This window comes from Xyrauchen texanus, chromosome 2 (genome assembly GCF_025860055.1).
Source record: "Xyrauchen texanus isolate HMW12.3.18 chromosome 2, RBS_HiC_50CHRs, whole genome shotgun sequence".
Lineage (NCBI taxonomy): Eukaryota > Metazoa > Chordata > Actinopteri > Cypriniformes > Catostomidae > Xyrauchen > Xyrauchen texanus.
In genome coordinates this window covers 27,387,008-27,409,591 of record NC_068277.1, presented here as the reverse complement: position 1 = coordinate 27,409,591, position 22,584 = coordinate 27,387,008, and the positions used below count along the sequence as shown (strand labels likewise).

The window sequence follows — 22,584 nt, the reverse complement described above, 5'->3', positions numbered from 1 at the left end:
AAGAAAACCCCATAAATTCCAAACCTATTTTTATCCCCTATTATTACAATTATTATTAATGTTTAATATTCATAATAATATAATAAGTGATAAATATTAAGTAATTATTGCTTTATGTGCCATGGCAATTATAGTAGAAAATATTACTTTAGTCATAGACACTTGATTCTATTTTTGATTCAGAAGTCTTCAAGGTATGGAAAAGCACAAACATGTCATTAAAACAATCACAGAGGAAGCGACATATGTTCGAATGTTCAGTTACACTTATTCAGTTTGATGCATAGCAGACTGTGAATGTTCAGTGAAAGATTTTTATTATAATATTGATTTTCACAGATATGTGACATGTAATGTTTTTTTTTTTCTTCAAATATTGTTTTAAAACAACCATAAACAAAGTTATGCCAAACTGCTTAATTAGGTTTCACCCCCCCAACAATTTCAACCTTTTAATGAGCTGTTCTCTTCATTTCAAGCTAAGAATGGTTACACCCATTTTTTTTTACCACAAAATTATCAACAATTCACTTTTACTTCAGAAATGGAAAACATGTCCAGCATAGATGATGTGTATTTAAGTCAATGTATGTATGAAATGCATTTTGAATGCTTAAATTAATAGGTCAGAACAAAGAAATGATTGTCACTTCACTGACCTGATTATGACAGTTTCACCATTATGTGACTTCTAACATTAGCGCAGGTTTTTTTGCTTTGTACAAACCATTAAGACTATGGCTTAAAAGAGGTAAACGTGCAAACATAAGTCATATTGTGATTAAATATTACAAATTGTGACACAGGTCATAGTATTTAAAATATTAACATTAATTACAATTGACCCACCTCTGAATTTGCTTACAGTTAGTTAAAACAACAGCATCCACTAACAATAACGTATGTTTAACAATTTTACAATTACTTTAAGTTTTAAATACAAAAAACAAAGAGGTTTGTACCAAAAAAAAAAAAAACTAACATCATGTCATTTGAGGTAACACCTCAAGAACCAGCTCCAGCGTTGACATCTGCACAGTCAGAGGTCCCCAGATATTGCACCGCCCACTGTGCAAGCTGCTCTGGGATTCCACACACACACACACACACACACACACACACACACACACACACACACAATGTAAGGGTGTGGCAGTCTACTTCTAATATTTCAAACACAAAATACAGATTATGTGCCTGTATTTATATTTTGGTTATGGACACTGTATCTGAGCACACTGAACATGTACAAACTGTCCAAAAGAAAAACAAAAGTTCTTTATTAAAAGGTACTATAGGACTAATAATTTTACAGCAATCCCTTAGGTTCTTAAAAAACTGATCTTGAAGAAATATATTTTACTATTTGAATTACGCTTTGTAAACTACAGGCTGAATGCTGAGAGATCAGTCCATCACTTTATAGTGTATTATATTTAGCATGTCTCTATAGGGAACAGATTACACTCACTGGAATTGGCTGAGGGCTACAGCAAACTGAGGGTCATGATGATACAAATAGGAAAAAGACTTTCCATCTGAATGCACCTGGAAGAGGGAAGTTGGGATATTAGGCATATTTTAATAAAATACAGCAGTAGAATATGATGCTTTGAAATTGATTTTATCACAAAGAATATCCAAAGGCGATGTGTAATTTCATTGCAAAAATAACTGTTTTTAAAAAGGTTTCCTGAGAAATCCCCCAGGCTGCCATTTGTTGCTGTGTCGGAATGGTCTGGACGCTCAAACAAACACAACAAGGTTTTGATAGCACCACACTTTGAGGAAATCAATCAACAACTGGCTTTTGAATATTATATTTAGTTAATATTTAGCTAGGAAAGGAAGTATTGTAACATTGGTAAAATTACACACTCCATTTTGAACACGCGACATTTGAAATTTAAAGTTATTTTATGCATTTGAGCAAGATGAGCATATTAAGAGATTTGTTAATGTTCTGTTATATTGGTATTCATAAAGAGAGTCTGTTATGATGAGTTTTTGGGGTTCCCATTGTGGTGAAGATTGTGCTATAGTTGAGCTATGGTTGAGGATGGACTTTCACTTTTAAGTAATAATTGATTTGAGTGCTGCTTCGCTCTATTAGCAGTTGCAATTAAATTGACAGTGCATACATTTCACTGTCCTTACACTTGCTCACCTGGCATATACTAATGATTACTAACATAAATGAAGTTGGACCAACATAATTTAAATGTCGAGTTAAACATTTAAGTTAAAACTACTATAGTACATTGATTTGACACAACTGTTGGCTCAATTAAACTGATTAAATTGCTTGTAAAAACTAAAATTTAATCAAATAAGGGTAATGACTTCATTTTTGAGTGTGTGCGCTAAAGTAAAAAGGAAAGTTTCAGCTTTCTTATGATATAATTATGTTTCTACTCAAACCATTGCAGAGGTAGAAGCTGTGCTTGAATTTGCATATTATCAAAGTAAATACTGAATTTGATGAAGAACGCAATTCTCTGCCATATAAAAAGTCTGTTCTATTGCAGTGCTGGTGAGTAGTATGAATACATTCCAAGACGTTGGCATTGTCCCCTGACCCAAACATATGACGGAATAACAACTACAGCTAAAATAATTTATTATAAAATTAATGCATTCATAGTAATTACAGTTGAAACAAGCCGCCCAACTTGCAGTCCTACGTCTCCTCAGCTCCCATGGCATTATGAGAGTGATTGTGAGGATTCAAAGATACTACTCATTTGGCGCCTTTGGCATACTACAGGTATATACAACTACGCAAATTCAGACGTGGAAAAGATCATTTAATTGTTGGCTATATAATCTATTTAAATTGCTTTCCTTTAAATTTAAGTGCAACTCTAAAGGTGTTTCTGGGACAACGTGACTCAATTATGGAGCAGGTCACCTAAAATATTGTGAGAGCAGTGTCACTGCCCCGCTAGGACACTGCAAAATATACACCATTCACACTCACTTTGCTGGCTTTGGTGTGTGGAGACACTGAGGAGTTTGGCTTGGTGGGTGGAGACACTAGGGACCTCTGTTTAGAGGGTGGGGCTGTATTCTGGATGATCCAAGAGGTAGGACTTAAAATATATTCTTTGTCTTCCTCTTGACTACTCTCTCTACTGGACTTGCCACTCAAGTGGGATGGACTGATCTGGGAAGGCTGCATTCTCTGACCAAGTGTAATGCCATCCACCAACACCACTTCTTGGGTGCTTGCTGCTATAGACAACGGGTGAACTTCTTTTAAAAGTGATTGGCTTTCCGTCTGAGAACAGGGCTCTTGGCCTGTATCAGGGCAAAGAATTGACTGAAAGTCAATGGTTTAAGTGCATTAAACATTTGTGCAAAAAAGGAAATTACCACTTGAGTCAGAAGTGGAATGTGTCCCTAATAGATCTGGTGCTGGAATGAACATATCCCATGGGCTTTCTACATCCCCTGACAACTCTCCTGTTCCACACAAAATCTCTGGGATGCAAGGGGGATGGGCTAAATAACAAATGACCATCCTAGTGTAGCATTGACTCTTTCCTTTGGAAAATCACCTTGTCTTGTGTGTTCCAGGGTAGGCTGTCCTTCAACCGGACATGAGCCAATATTTCTGTTCTGAGCAGCCACTGTTTGGTTTTGTCTTGATGTGCTGGTGGGATATGAATCTTTGTGGGGCGGAGCCAAGCCATTTGGAGTTTCTCTCTCACAATCTGCACCTGCACACATCCACATACAAGAGATGAAACGCATAAACACAGTGTGCCACATGCACAGTATAATCTGGCCAAATTACCAAAGGATTGGCATGAAAAAAGCAATTAATTAGACAGCAGACAGTACTGGGATCAGCTCCCTCTGCTCCTCTGGGATGAAAAGGAAAGGCATAGAGACAATGAACTGCTCCTGTCCCTGGAAAAACAAAAAAAAACAAACAAAAAAAAAACAACACACATTCATACACTTTATCTGGTCAGCAGCTGGTGCCATTATGTTGTCAAGGAAGCAGCATTACCCTCCAGTGAACCCTCTCTCGGTGCCAGTGAGTAGGTGTTGCCACACTCGGACAATATGTTGCACACATTGTTATTTTCTCCATTGCATCATTTAGAATATTTATTATAATGTCCCTGTGCCATGCCCCCAACAGAGAAGAGAGAGAGACCCCTGGGAAATTAGGTACATGATGCATGGCTTTATAATTTCTGTGAAGCAGCATGTATATTCATAGTATAGCTCACTTAAAACAATTAGAACCCAACAAAAGGGTATTTACAGAGCAGTGCAAGAAGGTTTGTGTGTATATGTGAGTTATTCTGAGCAAGCAAGAAAGAGAAAGTGTGTGTGTGTGTGTGTGTGTGTGTGTGTGTGTGTGTATATATAATAGAAGCCACACATACCAGACACTGAACTCACGGAGTTGACTGAACTCTCCTTGAGGGATCTGACAGAAAATAATATAATTACCACTATCTGTCTTAAAGTTCTGTGTGAGCTGTTGGTAAGTGTTCAGTTTGAACATACTATAAATAGTCAATAACCACACACCTCCATGACTTTACTATTTGTTCTCTGACTGATGGGAGTGTTGTGCTGAAATATAACGAGGGAATTTTTTTGATTAAGAAAGATTCAGTGTGATTAGGATACATCTTTGTGCATGTGTATAGAGAACAATGTCTTGCCAGCTGGGTGGATGGTCGTGGTTGGAGACGATGCATACGGTGCTTAATTGATTGACTTTCAAGTAAAACTGGCAAGAGGCCTGAAATAAAAGAACAAAAAAAGTAATAAAAAAAGAAATATTCCAGGTTACATGTTAAGCTAAATCGACATCCTTTGTGGCAAAATATTGATTACAACAAAAAAAATATTTTGACTTGCCCCTCCTTTAAGCCCTCCCAAAATTTGCCCCATTCACTTCCATTGTAAATGCCTCACTGCATCTTCATTTTTTTAAATATATATTTTTTAAGTAGGAACCAGTCTAAATTTTTTGTGGTAAATCAACATTATGCTACAAATGCTGTCGATTGAGCTTAACCTGGAATATTCCTTTAAAGGCAGGCATACATGCTGTGATTTTCAGCTGCCGTGCGAGCTCCCGACCGATTTGTTCCAGTCGGAAGAGATCACGTGGAAATCGCTGATGCTCGTGTGGAGCTGAGCAGTTTACGATCAACTCACGACCTCCCGATCATTTTAAAACGGTTTAAAAAATGTGGGTGCTGTCGGCTTGAATTCGTGAGGTGTGTGTGGTTGAACAAGTAGATTTGGCGATCTACCTGAAGTTGACCAATCAGTAGATGTTACAACTCAAGAGATCAATGAAAACTGAGTGTTCATGACATTTTTACACCTTTGGAGAAAATGGTTGTGTTAAAACTGTGTTTTTCAAATATTATTCACGACCACATCACTGGGAAGGATTCTACAGAAATGCCATGCTGTTCTCTGCTCTTCAAAAAAATTATTTGCAATAAGAGTTGTGCTAGAAAACAATTTTTATCACTCTGATGGAAAAAAGTTGTAAAACTTCCTAAAATAGTTATAGGGCAACATTTAGGGGGGTATAGCAGGTATTAATTGTATATACACGATCATGGATATGTGACTGTGAGAGATATTTTTCAATAGTGCGAGTGTGGTGAAACCAAGGATGAAAGTTCTACCTGTCAATCAACCGCAGCACTAAAACAAGTTTGAACTTTTAAACTTTGCTATGTACAGCTTTAAAGCGCATTTACATGGACAAGACTTCATCAGCATGTCTGCTATCAACATGCAGGCAGTGACAGTGTGACACAGATGAGAAGGTCGTAGCCTACATTTAAAAGCTGAATAATACAGGTAGCCTATCCACTAATTTACCAATTCTGCACTAAACATCATGTTTGCGTTTAAATTAAATCCAAGTAGCCTATAACCGGCAGAAACAGTGCGCGTCTTTTGCACACTTTCCTTTTAATCTTGTTCATTTTGTGCACTTTATTATCATGCAGTACTGACAGCAACACACTGTTGTTATGATTGATGTATGCAGTCATGAAATGACACAGCCTCCCTTTGAAATCTGAATCTGTCAAATGTAGGACAACATACAAACACACACACACACGGCCAGAAGTTTGGAATAATGGACAGATTTTGCTCTTATGGAAAGATTACAAATACAATTGGTACTCTTATTCACCAAAGTGGCATTTAACTGATCACAAAGTATAGTCAGGACATTAATAATGTGAAAAATTACTATTTCAATTTGAAAAAAAAAAAAAATCATAACTTCTTAAACTACATTAGAGAGTTCAGCGATCCTCCATATACAGCAATGACAGCTTTGCAGATCCTTGACATTCTAGCTGTCAGTTTGTCCAGATACTTAGGTGACATTTCACCCCACACTTCCTGTAGCACTTGCCATAGATGTGGCTGTCTTGTCCGGCGCTTCTCACGCACCTTAGTCTAGCTGATCCCACAAAAGCTCAATGGGGTTAAGATCCATAACACTCTTTTCCAATTATCTATTGTCCAATGTCTGTGTTTCTTTGCCCACTCTAACATTTTCTTTTTGTTTTTCTGTTTCAAAAGTGTCTTTTTCTTTGCAATTCTTCCCATAAGGCCTGCACCCATGAGTCCTCTCTTTTCTGTTGTACATGAAAGGACATGTGGGGCATCTTTTTCTCAAATTAGAGACTCTGATGTACGTATCCTCTTGTTTAGTTGTACATCTGGCCTTCCACATCTCTTTCTGTACTTGTTAGAGCCAGTTGTCCTTTGACTTTGAAGACTGTAGTGTACATCGTTGTATGTATGAAATCGTTTTTTTTTGCTTCCTCAAAACAATGATTGACTGATGAGTTTCTAGAGAAAGCCATTTCTTTTTTGCCATTTTTTACCTAATATTGAACTTAAGACATCCCAGTCTATTGCATACTATGGCAACTCAAAAACAAATACAAAGACAATGTTAAACTTCACTTAATGTACAAAATATTTTTCAACTGGGTTTGATATAATGTGATTTTCTAGAACCAAATTAGCAATTTATCATTATTCCTCAAGGATAAGGTGTTGGAGTGATAGCTGCAAGAAATGGGGCCTGTCTAGATTTGATAAAAAATAAATCATGTGTTCAAAAAGTGATTGTGCTGTTTTTTTACATCAGTAATGTCCTGACTATACTTTGTGATCAGTTGAATGCCACTTTGGTGAATTAAAGTACCAATTTGCTTCCGAAAAGGCAAAATCTGTACATTATTCCAAACATCTGTCCACCTGTGTGTGTGCAAATATATATATATATATATATATATACACACACACATACATACACACACACACACACACACACACACACACACACACACACACTCACCTAAAGGATTATTAGGAACACCATACTAATACTGTGTTTGACCCCCTTTCGCCTTCAGAACTGCCTTAATTCTACGTGGCATTGATTCAACAAGGTGCTGAAAGCATTCTTTAGAAATGTTGGCCCATATTGATAGGATAGCATCTTGCAGTTTATGGAGATTTGTGGGATGCACATCCAGGGCACGAAGCTCCCGTTCCACCACATCCCAAAGATGCTCTATTGGGTTGAGATCTGGTAACTGTGGGGGCCATTTTAGTACAGTGAACTCATTGTCATGTTCAAGAAACCAATTTGAAATGATTCGAGCTTTGTGACATGGTGCATTATCCTGCTGGAAGTAGCCATCAGAGGATGGGTACATGGTGGCCATAAAGGGATGGACATGGTCAGAAACAATGCTCAGGTAGGCCGTGGCATTTAAACGATGCCCAATTGGCACTAAGGGGCCTAAAGTGTGCCATGAAAACATCCCCCACACCATTACACCACCACCACCAGCCTGCACAGTGGTAACAAGGCATGATGGATCCATGTTCTCATTCTGTTTACACCAAATTCTGACTCTACCATCTGAATGTCACAACAGAAATCGAGACACATCAGACCAGGCAACATTTTTCCAGTCTTTAACTGTCCAATTTTGGTGAGCTCTTGCAAATTGTAGCCTCTTTTTCCTATTTGTAGTGGAGATGAGTGGTACCCGGTGGGGTCTCCTGCTGTTGTAGCCCATCCGCCTCAAGGTTGTGTGTGTTGTGGCTTCACAAATGCTTTGCTGCATACCTCGGTTGTAACGAGTGATTATTTCAGGCAAAGTTGCTCTTCTATCAGCTTGAATCAGTCGGCCCATTCTCCTCTGACCTCTAGCATCAACAAGGCATTTTCGCCCACAGGACTGCCGCATACTGGATGTTTTTCCTTTTCACACCATTCTTTGTAAACCCTAGAAATGGTTGTGCATGAAAATCCCAGTAACTGAGCAGATTGTGAAATACTCAGACCGGCCCGTCTGGCACCAACAACCATGCCACGCTCAAAATTGCTTAAATCACCTTTCTTTCCCATTCTGACATTCAGTTTGGAGTTCAGGAAATTGTCTTGACCAGGACCACACCCCTAAATGCATTGAAGCAACTGCCATGTGATTGGTTGATTAGATAATTGCATTAATGAGAAATTGAACAGGTGTTCCTAATAATCCTTTAGGTGAGTGTATAATATATATATATATATATATATAAAACCGGCTATTGAGTTCTCCGCTAATGCAGCACCTGGCCAATGGTTTCCTTTTTTTATTTCTAAATTGTAAGCTACAAGGAACGAAAGTAATGTCCTCCTCTGGCTTTATGTCTTATAATAATATAATAATTATTTCAGAATTCAATGGAATTCGCCAGGTCGTTGTGTACCACTGCATCTATACGATTATCAGATAAACTGACTCGTAACGTGTGCAGGGGCTCATGACCTCACACCGTGTATGTCCGTCTTAAGTATATAAACAAAAGCATATTTGATCATTTCATTTGGGCAACCAGCATAAGGTAGTAATAGACTGCATGTAATATAGAATAAGTAATCTGATTCCAAATCCCAAGTACCTGTAATTAGATTAGAAGTGCATAATCGGATTACAAAACCCAAGGTCTTGTTATTAGATTAGGAGTGAATAATTAGATTAGTTAAATTTTTTAATGCGATTTAATACTTACCCATGTTTAATGATCAGTGTAAATAGTTACTTCACTAGATTTTTTAAACACACTTAAAATTCTATTTATCAAACATGCAACAAGAAATGTACAAATGCATTTAAAAGTAATCATAATAGATTACCTTAAAAAGTCGAATTAAATAATTACGTTACTGGTTATAATTTTAGTTGTGTAACGTGTAATCAGTAGCTGATTACATTTTATAACTAATCTACCTGAAGACAACAACATACAAACCATATTTTATCTTTGTAACCTCAGACAAATGAAAAAGTGATCAATGATAACTAATCACTTTTTTTAAAGGACGAAAATCAAAAGTGGACAAAAAAAACATACCAGGTCAGACAGAGTTCGTGTGGAAATCCAGTTTGAAGTTGCTTACATACACAATGGCATTGACCAGGCCTGAGAAGGACTCTCTTTCCTCCAAACTAGAGAGAGAACAGAGCTCGGTCATAACTGAGTGAAGCAGATGACTTGCTTTAATTACTTTCACTGCACTGGAACTAATGCCAGATGCTTTTAACGGTTCTTGACCCATATTACTATAAAATCCAAGTCAACAGATACAGTGTTACATTGTTAAAAGGCAGAGGACCCCCAAATTAATGCTTTAAACAGCTAGATTACGCTTATTTCTGCATGACTTTCATTGTTCCAGACCTGATTATCCAGATGAGTAAGATAAAAAAAAACATGAGCTCAGGTGTGTAGTGAGTGGGGTCTTAACAGAGGTTTAATAGGTCCCTCACTCCTGCAGCACCACTCAGCGCAGCGGGAATGACAGCACTTCCGTCGGACAGAAACATCATACAGGCATCGGTGTGGTCCGTCTGCTGCGAGTCCTGTAAATCACACACCTACGACACAACTCACCTACACTTTAGTACTGAATCGACACCTTTTATCCTGAAAACGACTTAAAGAAAAAAAAAAAACGACTTACGCCGATAACATGAGCCTTTATAATCGTTTCACTCTGACTTTGGCCGTAGTTCTGGATGAGTCTCTCGATTCACGGCTCCAGCTCTGCCATTCGGCGGCGTTTCATCTTTGGTGGACTTCTTGATAATACACTAATAATATATATATATATATATATATATATATATATATATATATGTATACATATGATAATATTATTTAGCATAAGCGAGTTAATCAACCTGCATTACTCTTCGCGCCTCTCTTTTTGAAAATGGATGCAATATTTTCGTTCAGTGTGGAAAAAGAACCAGGTGTTTTCAGTTCAGCTGGAATTCATTTTCATTCAAATCAACGTCACGTTTGTGCCGGCTTGTGGTAGTTGTACGTAATGACATAAGATCAGATTTGGGTGTAGCTGTTTATTAGACAGGTACAATGCATTTTATGGATACATGAGAAAGGATATTCATAACATTTTCTTTCCCAAACATGCAAAAAAAAAAAAAAAAAAAAGAAAAAGTGTAAAATATACACTCAATGAGCACTTTATTAGATACACCTGTACACCTACATATTCATGCGATTACCTAATCAGCCAATAATGTATCAGCAGTGAAATGCATAAAATCGTGCAGGTATGGGGTCAGGAGCTTCAGTTAATATTAATATCAATCATCAGAATGGGGAAACAAATGTGATCTCAGTGATTTGATCGTGCTATGATTGTTCGTGCCAGATGGGCTGGTTTGAGTATTTCTTTAACTGCTGATCTCCTGATATTTTCACACACAACAGTCTCTAGAGTTTACTCAGAATGGTACCAAAAACAAGAAACATCCAGTGAGCGGCAGTTCTGTGGACGGAAATGCCTTGTTGATGAAAGATGCCCAGACTGGTTCAAGCTGACAAAGGCTACGGTAACTCAGATAACCACTCTGCACAATTGTAAGGAGCAGAATAGCATCTCAGAATGCCAAACCTGGAGGCAGATGGGCTAATAAAGTGAAATGTGAGTGTAAAACAAGATAAAAAAAAACCCGGATAAAATGGCAAAATAGCAATATTCACATTTGCAGCTTAAAATAGCTTTATCACAGCAATTACACACCACTGAGTGAAAGAAAACGACAAAAAAGACAAAATTGGTGTTAAAATATTGTAAAAACAGCAATAAAAAAAAGAAAAAAAAAAAGTTGCTTTTAAAAACATAAAGCTCTCTTAAACATCCCATAAAAACAATTACATTCAAATTTCATGTCTGTTTACTGTTCTCATTATGGTTTCACCTGTGAATGAAACAAACCAAGCCAGACAGAGGTTAATATGCAGACAATTTATAGGAGTACTGTATTTGTGGGTAATTGTCATGAAACCGGTCATGAGACCTGGACATATTTAACCCAATATCAATACAAAAAAGTGAAATTATTTTTTACATCAAGAAAAAAAAAGCCTACATTTATATTTTTTCCATTATGACATTATTTCCAAGACCTTCACGCACATTTTACCCCCCATATTCTCACTATCACAACACATCCGGACATTTTATTATTTTGTTTTACAATAAAAAAATGTTTTTTAAAAAGGATGTTTTTTTCTAATTATTTTTCAAATTAAAATCAGCAAAAAATTAAAAAGGCAGTACCAAGAGAGTGCAACTATGAGGTGTAAATACATAACAATTAAAAAAATAATAATAATTTCCCCACGCTGCTTATGAGAATTGGGGGGGTAAGATGTATATCACTCATGAAAATAATGTCACAATGTGAAAAAAATCTTACTGGCCCTAAAAATAGGTTTTATTTTCTATATGCACATTTTTTTGACAGGTATGCTTTTACGTATATTGGAATAAGTGTTACCTGCAGATCCAGCGGTTCCTTTAGACTCCCACCCATCTTCTGCAAGCCCTCACGAAGCCTAGCTTTCAGAAGTGAGTAGTCTGGCTTCTCCGTGTACTGCAGGGTCATCACATTGGACAAGTATTCTAGTAATGCACCTAAATTGCACAAAATACCAATGTCTCACATACACACCATCAATAATAAATACATAAATGTACATTTAGTCCAGGTGTAAATCATTGTAACTATATGCAGCATAAAAATATGAATGCTCACTGGAAACTTTCTTCTTTTTGTAACAGACACTCACAAGTCCAGTGAAATCAGAAATATACCTGTAGAACAACACTTTCAAAAGACAAATGCAGTCTTTCCTGTTTGTTAATTCTTTGAAAACTTACAAACACACATTTAATGTCTCTGTGCAGTGTTTTCATCCATTAAAGATTCTAAATTCAGAAGTTGTATTTCTTTAGGATCATAAAGGCATGTAGAGTATATTATGTTAAGTAGGCCTTTAGCAAATGCTTTTATCCAAAGCATCCTACAGTGCACTTATTACAAGGACAGTCCACCGGGAGAAACCTGAGGTTGAAGGCTTTACCCTATGGCATAATGTTGATAGCTTATGCCTCATTCTTTAAGGGAATCGAATCAGAAACTTTCATGTTACCAGCTCGGAGATTTAACCACTACACCAATTCATCCCAAGCAAATAGAAGCCTGAATAATGGTGTTTGAGGTTTTTGTTACCTCTCCTTTTCTGTAGCAATAGTGGAGCTTGTGTGAGTGAGGGGACTCCAGGGTAATGTGCCCGTCATCCAAGACAACATGCAGTAACCTAAAGACTGAAGGTCACTGCGACAAGAGGGACCTTCAAAATAATATATGCATGCACATAAACACAAATTAAACTTGCTCTCTTAAATAATGTAAATAATGCATTGACAGAGATTTGTAAGGGACTCTTACCAACCCCCTTGTGAGAATCCAGGCTGATGAAGTTGAGGTTACCCTGGTCAGCGATGCGGCTACCCTGCCGGTATTCCACATGCTTTCCACCAGGGCAAAACCTAAATGCATGCCCAAAGCCAGATAAGAAAACCTGAAAGACAAACACACAATTGAATCCTAATAGTTGAACAGCCTTGCGTTCAGTTCGTAAGGGGCATGCTTACTGACCTCTGTGTGACTGTCAGTGTTGATGTAAATATTTCCTGCATGGATGTCTGCATGAGCATACTCCTTCTCGTGGATAAATTCAAGTGAATCCAACTACAACACATACACACACTTAAACAAGAAGCACAATATACAGCCTTCTCACTGAGAAAGGTATCTTTAGGGAAATTGCAGCACATCTAAGAGTAAAGTTTTTAAATTACAAACTCACTAGTCGTAGTGCCAGCTGGAGAGCAGTTTTCTCAGATAGAGAACCAGTCCCTTCATCAATGACCGACTGTAGAGTTTGGTCCATGCTTGGGAAAACTAAAAACCTATATGGAAGTGTAAATTGTCAGACTCAATGTACAATGAGGACCTGATCTTCTTTTAGATACCAATCTTAAAGGTGCTGTAAACCAGTGGTTCTTAACCGTTTGGACTCAAAGGACCCCCATTGTTGGAGAGAATATTCAAAGGCCCCCCCAGGTAGGCTATTTTATATTTATAAGATATTTCCTTAAAACTTGTGATTCCAGAAATGTCTTAGTACTGTATATTCTTCATTAAAAAGGCAATTTGTTGAAGTGAGTTTTTAAATTTTTAGCATTTTCAGTAAGTTGGATTATAATAATTATCATATTTTAAATAATTTTAAGTATGCTGAGACCCCCAAATGGGTCCTGACCCCCTGCCAACATGGCAGCAATGGATGGTTACACTCTCTCCTATGGTTAAAGCATGGCAGTTGTACTCTCGGTATAGAAGGTCTTGCGTGTTAGTCTCAATAATATCCAATTCAATAGCTCAGTCTCGTGAAAGTTCCAGAATGGCAAAAATCACTTGCAGCACCTTTAAGTTTTCACATTTTTGCCCATGGTTAATTCTTGAGTAGGGATGGATGGTGTCTAAGTATTGATACTTTCAATACTGTTTGTGTATCAAGAGGATCAATCCATGCATAAAAGTATAATGTGTTTTGTTTTTTCAACAAATTTATTTAGCATGAAAATGTATGTGTATCATATGATTCAAAGTGAACAAAATGTTCTATGTCAGCAAATAGTTGTGAATGACATGAACCTAAAAAACACTGAGCTCTTAAGCACTGCACCAAGGTTAATGTCTTTGTAATAGGGCTGGGACGATTCATCGACGTAATCGATTACATAAATACGTTGATTTGCATTACATGCGTCACAATGGAACAATTGAAATGGCAGCGCCCGGTTTAAGCATGGATTCCCTGAAGAAATTATTTTATAATTTTATTTGACTGTCATTCATACGTTTTTGAAGCCTGAAAAGGAAATCAAATACCCTTATTTTATTATTTGACCCAAGCTAAATTTGTATAAATGACTTTGTTGTGTGCATGAAGCACACACAGTGAGTTTGTATGGTAATTAATAATCATATTCATGAAACACCTAAAACAAACAATTAATCATCATAGTCCTAAAACAGTAATCATAGTCATAATCATAATTATTTGTTTGACAATTAATTTTCAGCCAACTTTCACAATCGTGACCCATAATTTTCATTATTAGGTTCCTACCTTGTGAAATGTTTTGTTACAAATGTTTCTTTTACTGAGTGTTGATTAAGAATGCACAAGTTTGAGTTATTCCTGTTAGAAAAACATTTAAGTGTTACTGAAATTGTACTAATTATACTGAAAATAATTTTATGTTGGACTGCTAAACTCGAGGTTGCACAATGTTTTGATATTCCTCCTGAAAGTGACTTGAATTTTTAATTTTGTTTAATTTATTTTGTTGTTGATTTGCTAAATGTAGATTGCACTTTTCTTTTACTCGAATTGAACAAGTTCTTACTTAAAATCACTCCAAAATATAATTAAAGTAATCTACATTTAGCAAACCCAATGTGGCAGCGGGGGCGTGGTCAAGCGCCCGTCCGGGAGAGAGAAGCGGTAAGGGCGCTCACACCTGGGCCAAATTATGTCTAACACCTGTCTCTAATTGCAGTAGAGTGAGGAGAGCGGTTAAAAATGCCAGCAGCCACAGAGGAGGGGAGAGAAACTGACAACAAACTCAGCGTTCGACTAGATGGAAATTGTGGATACTAAAAAGATTGTGTGAATATTGTGGGCACTAAAAAAAAGGGGAATTAAAAGACGCACCTTGCCTTGAAGTCTTGCTTCCTGTCGTCTTTGTTCTATCAGCGTTACACCCAACAACAAAATAAATGAAACAAATGTAAAATTCAAGTCACTTTCAGGAGGAATATCAAAACATTGTGCAACCTCGAGTTTAGCAGTCCAACATAAAATCTCTCCAAAATAAAATTCATGTTGGACTGTAAAATGCCCTGCAGTGCACTTTGTTTCTTATACATTTAAGAGAAGATCATTTATTAAAATATTAATGAGACAAGTTTTTTATATTTATTTTGGGTTATTCAAATTAATTTTTATATTAATCAAGAAATAATAAAACATTTTTTTTTTTTTAGAAAAATCAGCAAATTAGTTGTTAGATTAATCGACTAATCAAAAAAAATAATCGTTAAATTAATAGATTAAAAAAAAATAGTTAGGTGCAGCCCTACTTTGTAATAAATGCACTGTAGGTAACTATGGATAATATTGTTTCCATCGAAACATTTGGGAAGAAATGATACAAATCCACAAACCTGTATGATTCGTAAAGGCCAAATCCCTCACAGGATGGGATCCCAAGGAAGTCCATTTTGTGCAATTTCAACCATTTATCCACTTTTGACACAGAAAAACATGCATTTTGGTAATGAGCTATATTTCTTTTTTTTGTTCTTGCTGAGGAAAATATGTTTTGGACCCTTCAGTCACCTGAGAAGAATCAACCCATGTGCCAACCTGTGCAGTGGTCACAGTCCCATTCTTTACAAATAAATTCTACAAAAATGAAAAACTACCTAAAGCAAAACAATTTGTTTCTATATTAGGCCATTTACTAAATTATGGTAAAGCCTTCTCTTTTAGGGAGTTCTGTTTTTTTTTTAAGTACATTATATATAGTTTATCATTTTATACTTTACTATAATTTTTTTTAGTATGTTCTCAAAAAAACAAGACAGAAACATTAATACATAGCCACTATTGGCTTCTGTATGTTTTGAATTTCCATTTGTTGTTTATGAACTCGAAATCTCTGCACTATTCCAGTACGATTTCATGTCTTATCTTCAAATGATTAATTTCCATGCTGTATTCTCACAGCTTCAGGTCCTTACTGAAAATCAATGTACTGTAACAGAGGACTGCAGCTGAAACACTATCCATTCATCAAACTATCATTCAAGAAATCTTTTTGTCTCCACACATTTTTGAGTCTGCAATCTGCACCCGCAATCTGTCTGACTGGGAGCAAACTAAGAGAAAACTCTGATAATGAGCACAAATCCAAACTGTGCTTAACTGGGTCTATTATATATTCACTGTAAAAAGTTACATTACTGCATCAGGTTTGGCTGCTCTCAGATGAAAATTCTGCTCATTGAACAGGTGTCCTTCTTTAGCACCCTGAGGAAGAAGAGCCATAAACATCAGAAATATGCATGCTTAAACACACTACATTATGTGAAAACGATACATACCAGTCTCAAGATGTGTTTGCATCCATTTGAGTCCAAGTGCTGATTAGCCGGGCACACTAAGTTAGAATTTTGAGACAAAACAAATGTATGGAATCATAAGGCACTGGGAGTTAATATACAATGCCTGGCCAAAAATAAAGTTGCCAATTGGATTTAATAAGCAGATACTTAAAAGCCTGACGTATACCGTGGTCATGGAAAAGATGTTACTGTGATCCAGAAGGGGCAAATTATTTGCATGCATCAAGCAAAGAAAACAATGAAGGAGATTGCTGAAATCACTAGAATTGGCATTATTAAAACCTGGAAGGAATGTGGTGAACCGTCCGCTTCATGGAAGAAATGTGGTCGGAAACAAATCTTGAATGATCGTGATTAGAGATCACTAAAACGCTTTAAGTCACATTGTAAAAAAAATCCACAGTAGAACTCGTGGTTATGTTTAATAGGGAAAGTGCACTTCCACATGCACCATGTGATGAAATCTTACAGGATTAGGACTAAACAGCTGTGTGGCCACAAGAAAGACACTTGTTAGTGAGGCTAATCAAAAAAACTACTTCAGTATGCTAGGGAGCATAAAGATTGAACTGTGGAGCGATGGAAAAAGGTCATGTGGTCTGATGAGTCCAGATTTACAATATTCCAAAGCGATGGGCACGTCAGGGTAAGAAAGGAAGCGCATGAAAAGATGCACCTATCATGCATAGTGCCCACTGTGATCTTATGATCCAAGTTTGCTTCAATTAGTCAAGTCAAGTTTCAGCGACTACCTGAAGGTTCTGAATGACCAGGTTACCCAATCAATGGATTTTGTCTTCCCTGATGGTACAGGCATATTCCAGAGCAACAATGCCAAGATTTATCAGACTCAAATTGTGAAAGAGTGGTTTAGGGAGCATGAGGAATCATTCTCACACATGTCCTGACCTTAACCCCTTGAAAGTCTTTGGGATGTGGTGGAAAATACTTTACGGAGTGGTTCGAATTTATGCAACTCTGGATAGAAATACATTTCGTTGAAACAACGCCACAATGAATACAAGCCGTAATCAAAGCTAAAGGCAGTTCAACAGAATATTAGGATATGCAACTTTTTTTTTTTGGCCAGGCAGTGCATTACATTATTGTTATCTTTTGTTTTCACAATCCCAGGAGGAATCCTTAAAGCATTTGACATGGCTTTCCCAGAAAAAAACATCATGGTTGCATTAACCCACATCCCCATCCATTAATTAGATATTAAAAAGGATTACCTGCATAAGTAATGTCTAAATCTGTTTGCCACAACAGTTCTACCAGCTTCCACGTTTTGGTCACAAACCACTGTGCCTTCCAGAATAGGCTCAACAGCACACACCTGCTTCCTGGATTTGCATTTAACTAAAAACCATACACAATAACATAGTAACATTTAGTACAAAATACAAGAAAGAAACCTGACCTAATCACTTTAAGATTTTCAAGAGCAGTTTTCCTCTATACAGTGCATCTTACCTGGGCTTTGCAATATAACAGAAGAGGTTTGCTTTGCCTCCTCGTCCTTAATCTGGGGGGAAGTCTTATGTTTTCGAGGTGACGTAAAATACTTACCTATAATAAAGAAGTATGCAACATATCCCAATGTGCACCCATAAAACTATTGATTTAAAATTTAGCAGATTTGTAATAATGAGGTTATTTTTGAAATTTACTACGTGAACCTGGACTTGGAAGTGTGACTGAAGAAGTCTGATATCCCTCTTGTTCTTTAACCTGAGGGGATCCTTTCCCTATTTTAGGAGATGACAAAGACACCTTATCTGCAATAAAACATTTGATTTTTGAATTAGAAGAATACATTTTTGTAATAAAGTCACCATTGGCTTGCTAACTGGAGGTCTAAAGACAAATAATATATAAAAACTTTTAAAGGCATAATCTATAATCATGTTTTTCATTAACCTGTACAATTATGACTTTAATACATTACAGACACTGCAACTTCAATTTCTGTTATAGCATAATTTTCTGTAAAGCTGCTTTGAAACGATGCATGTTGTGAACAGCGCTATACAAATAAAAATGACCTGACCTTTTAGAACATTTCTTGTGTGAAAAAGCTAGAAAATAAGCTATTGCATATGGCTATAATAAAACATGCTACTGTAAATGTAAAGATAATGTCTTGTCTTGCAAAGCAGTGTGTCTAACCTGGAGTTTGAGTTATAACTGAAGTTGTTTTCTCTGACAGTTTTCTCTGACTAGCTTTTGAGAAGATGTTAAAAACTTCTTATCTGAAATAAAAAATGTCTTTCACACAAGTTCAAAACCATTGTCTCTACTATGAAACCACACAATGCCATCAGACCCACCTGCACATTCTACAGTTTCTGTGGGTGTGCCACTCAAGGCCTTTCGTCGTGGTGAACGCAAATATGGGTGAATCAGTGCAATGTGGGAGTCCTCAGCAGGACTTAAAACTTGGAGAAAAAAAAAAAGATATATATATTGTTGTCTTTTGAATTGAATGTAGGTCTTTTAGTTCTGTGTAGTCTCGTAGTTCTGTGTTTGTTTTATGCAGTTGTATTACTTAGATCAGAGGACATATGTAAAAACATGGGATTTACTTTAAATAGGCTATAAAAATAAATAAGCTTTCCTTTACTTTGATGTATGTGGCCTGAAGATTTACTTTCATTTATATTTTTATTTACTTTTATATTTTGCTTATGCAATATTATACCTGTAATCCATTATAATCAGCTCTGAAGCCACATTTATGTACTCATTCATATATACATTCATATGATCCATGTAGTCCTTTGTGCTCAAGATGTATGCTAGAAAATTACATAATTTTCTTTACATACGCTTGTATACGAGTTTGTGTGAGTTTTTCTGACCGTAGGAGGCCTTTGAGTTTGAGACCTTGTATGGGTTTTCCTATGCTATGATCTAAACAATGTACTGTCGATGCACATGAAACAGGAAGTCTCGACCACTTTTGAATATCTTGCTGAGGTTTACGACAGTTTTTCCTAAACACAATATGCAAAGGGGCCTGTGTGCTACCCCTCACCCCAACCACATTTTTTGCACCTAAATAGGTTATAACATCCTGACCTGACACCTTGAGTCATTGCTTAATCATATAGAACTTTTGCAATTTTCTCTGCTCTTCCGCTCTCTGCAACTGCCTTCAATTCTGAGACCTCAACTCTACTCTTCTCACCTCATACTTTGACTTACTAATTTACACGCAGACAAGATGATGTACTCTTAGATTTATATAAATCAGTGTATCACCAGTCTTAGTCTACGTGTGTTTTATTTATATGCATTGATTAAGTTTAATTTATTCACTATTCATCTTTATATCATTTATTAATTCTACAAATTAAAGTTGGTTTTCCTTCTATAAATCATCCGAGTTCAGTGAAATCATTCCATCAGCTGGATCACCCTGCACCTTACCTCGAAGTCATCTTTAACCTGAATTGTCCTAAAACCCCTACAGCAATATAGTTATCACTGTAGTAACAAAACCAGCAAAACACCTGGTTTGTTAAATTGTTATTATGTAATACACTCCAACATTTAAACAATGCAGGCATGACTTAATTTAAGATATTCAAGGTGTTACTTTAAGTCAAAATCAAGAGTTTGACAGTAATATGTGTTGTTTACACGTGCATAATCTTCAGTAATTTAATATTTCTTTGGCCAGCTCTTTCATTGAAAACCAATTGTGTGTGTGTGTGTGTGTGTGTGTGTGTGTGTGTGTGTGTGTGTGTGTGTGTGTGTGTGTGTGCTAATATATATATGGGACGTTCTGGATAAGTAATGTTAAACAGGAACCTACATTTACCTTCTTTAACGCCCGCAGGATGAAGCACAGAGTCTGAAAACGGATCTGATGGTTGTGAAGTTTCAGGTTCTGCTGGCTCTTCTGTTGGGAGTTTATCGCCACAAGACGGACAAAATTTAAAACCAGGATGCAACTTTGTACCACACCGTGGACAGAAATTCACCATTCTGACGGCGAATTAGACCTCGTGGACGTAGGTTTATCCACGTAAAATGTCAGTCAGTGACAAAGGAAAACTCTAACGTAGAAGTCTGATGACTGCAGGAAAAACCTCTTATAACCGAATCAAATCACGTGATCTCTAGAGTTTTACGTGATACGACACGCAAAGGAAAAAAAGAAAACTTCTATTTTCAGCAAGGCACTTTATTACTTCTTCAAACACGTACATACAATAGAGTATTGAGACCCGTTCATTTTTTTCACATTTTGTTATGTTGCAGCCTTATGCTAAAATACTTTGAATTATAATTTTTTTCACATCAATCTACACTCAATACCCCATAATGACAAAGCAAAAAAAGAAAAACAATTTTTTTTGATTACTTTGCTAATTTATTAAAAAGAAAAAAACTGAAATACTACATTGTCAAATATTCAGACCCTTTGCTATGACGCTTGAAATTTAGCTCAGGTGCATCCTATTTCCCTGGATTATCTTTTAGATTTGAGACACTTTGAGTACACCTGTTGCAAATTCAATTGTTTGGACATGATTTGAAAAGGCACACACATGTCTATATAAGGTCTCACAGATGAAAATGCATATCAGAGCAAAAACCAAGCCATTAGGTCAAAGGAACTGCCTGCAGAGCTGAGAGACAGGATTGTGTTAAGGCACAGAAGCAGGGAAGGTTACAAAAAAAAGAAAGAAAAAAAATATTTTGGCTGCTTTAAAGGTTCCCAAGAGCAAAGTGGCCTCCATAATTCTTGAATGGAAGTTTGGAACAACCTGACTGCCTGGCCAAAACTATGGGAGAAGGACAAGGAGGCCCAATGGTCACTCTGGTTGAGCTCCAGAGATCATTTGTGGAGATGGGAAGTTGCAGAAGGACAACCATCACTGCAACACATCACTGATCTGGGCTTTATGGCAGAGTGGCCAGATGGTAGCCACTCTTCCTCGCAAGACACATGAATGCCCGCTTGGAAGGAATCTGCTCGTCATCTATGCAATACCATCCCAACGGTGAAGCATGGCTGTGGTAGCATCAGGCTCTGGGGGTGTTTTTCAGCAGGGACTGGGGGACTGGTCGGGGTTTAAGGAAAGCTGAACGCAGCAAACTACAGCGATATCCTTTAATGAAAACCAGGTCCAGAGTGCTCAGAACCTAAGACTGGGCTGGCGGTTCATCTTCCAACAGGACAATGACCCCAAGCACACAACCAAGACAACGCAAGAGTGTATTAGGGACAGCTCTGTGAATATCCGTGAGTGGCCCAGCCAGAGCCCAGACTTTAACCCAATCAAACATCTCTGGAGAGATCTGAAAATGTCTGTACAACGACGGTCCCCATCCAACCTGATGGAGCTTGAGAGGATCTGCAGAGAAGAATGGCAGAAAATCCCAAACTCCAGGTTTACAAGGCTTGTCGCATCATAACCAAAAATACTTGAGGCTGTAGTCGCTGCCAAAGGTGCTTCAAATAATTCCGGAGTTTAGGGTGAATTAAATTTTCACCCTAAACTCCTTAATACTGATGTCAGTGTGATATTTCAGTTTCCATTTTAATACATTTGCAAAGTTATCAAAAATCATTTTTTTGCTTTGTCATTATGGGGTTTGGAGTGTAGACCGATGTGAAATGTAATTAGCATTTTAGGATGAGGCTGCAAAATTACAAAATGTGAAAAATAAAGCTGCCTGAATGCACAATATATGAATATTATTTGTATAAAATGTGCATGTGTGGGTTTTTTTTTTTTTTTTAAAGGCATGAACATCCTTTTGGGGATCTTACTCAAAATCCCAAAGAAAATATTCTTAATGCATTGAAAATTATATTACTTGTAAGAAACATACCAATGTCTCTTCATAATTTAGCATAATGATCAAAAATTAAGAACAGATTCTTTACTAAATCTGGTAA

General features: G+C 36.9%; 1 protein-coding gene and 1 long non-coding RNA gene across 2 annotated transcripts; both read right to left on the bottom strand.

Moving 5' to 3' along the window:
* Positions 1-407: 407 nt before the first annotated feature.
* LOC127662766 (uncharacterized) lies at positions 408-4,223 on the bottom strand. The gene is made up of 3 exons (XR_007972915.1): positions 3,561-4,223; positions 1,472-1,548; positions 408-1,082 (listed from the first exon to the last, which is right to left on the bottom strand). It is a non-coding gene; the product is annotated as an uncharacterized LOC127662766 (long non-coding RNA).
* A 6,254-nt stretch (positions 4,224-10,477) lies between these two features.
* On the bottom strand, positions 10,478-20,752 carry LOC127652952 (inactive serine/threonine-protein kinase VRK3-like). The gene is given in 17 exon segments (XM_052139417.1): positions 10,478-11,315; positions 11,898-12,034; positions 12,156-12,214; positions 12,633-12,753; positions 12,852-12,984; positions 13,062-13,154; positions 13,273-13,375; positions 15,702-15,783; position 15,866; positions 16,504-16,569; positions 16,644-16,699; positions 17,900-17,952; positions 17,954-18,026; positions 18,141-18,236; positions 18,347-18,445; positions 18,998-19,105; positions 20,488-20,752. Coding segments are annotated over 17 exon segments (1,464 nt in total). The 5' UTR covers positions 20,660-20,752; the 3' UTR covers positions 10,478-11,303.
* Positions 20,753-22,584: the final 1,832 nt, after the last annotated feature.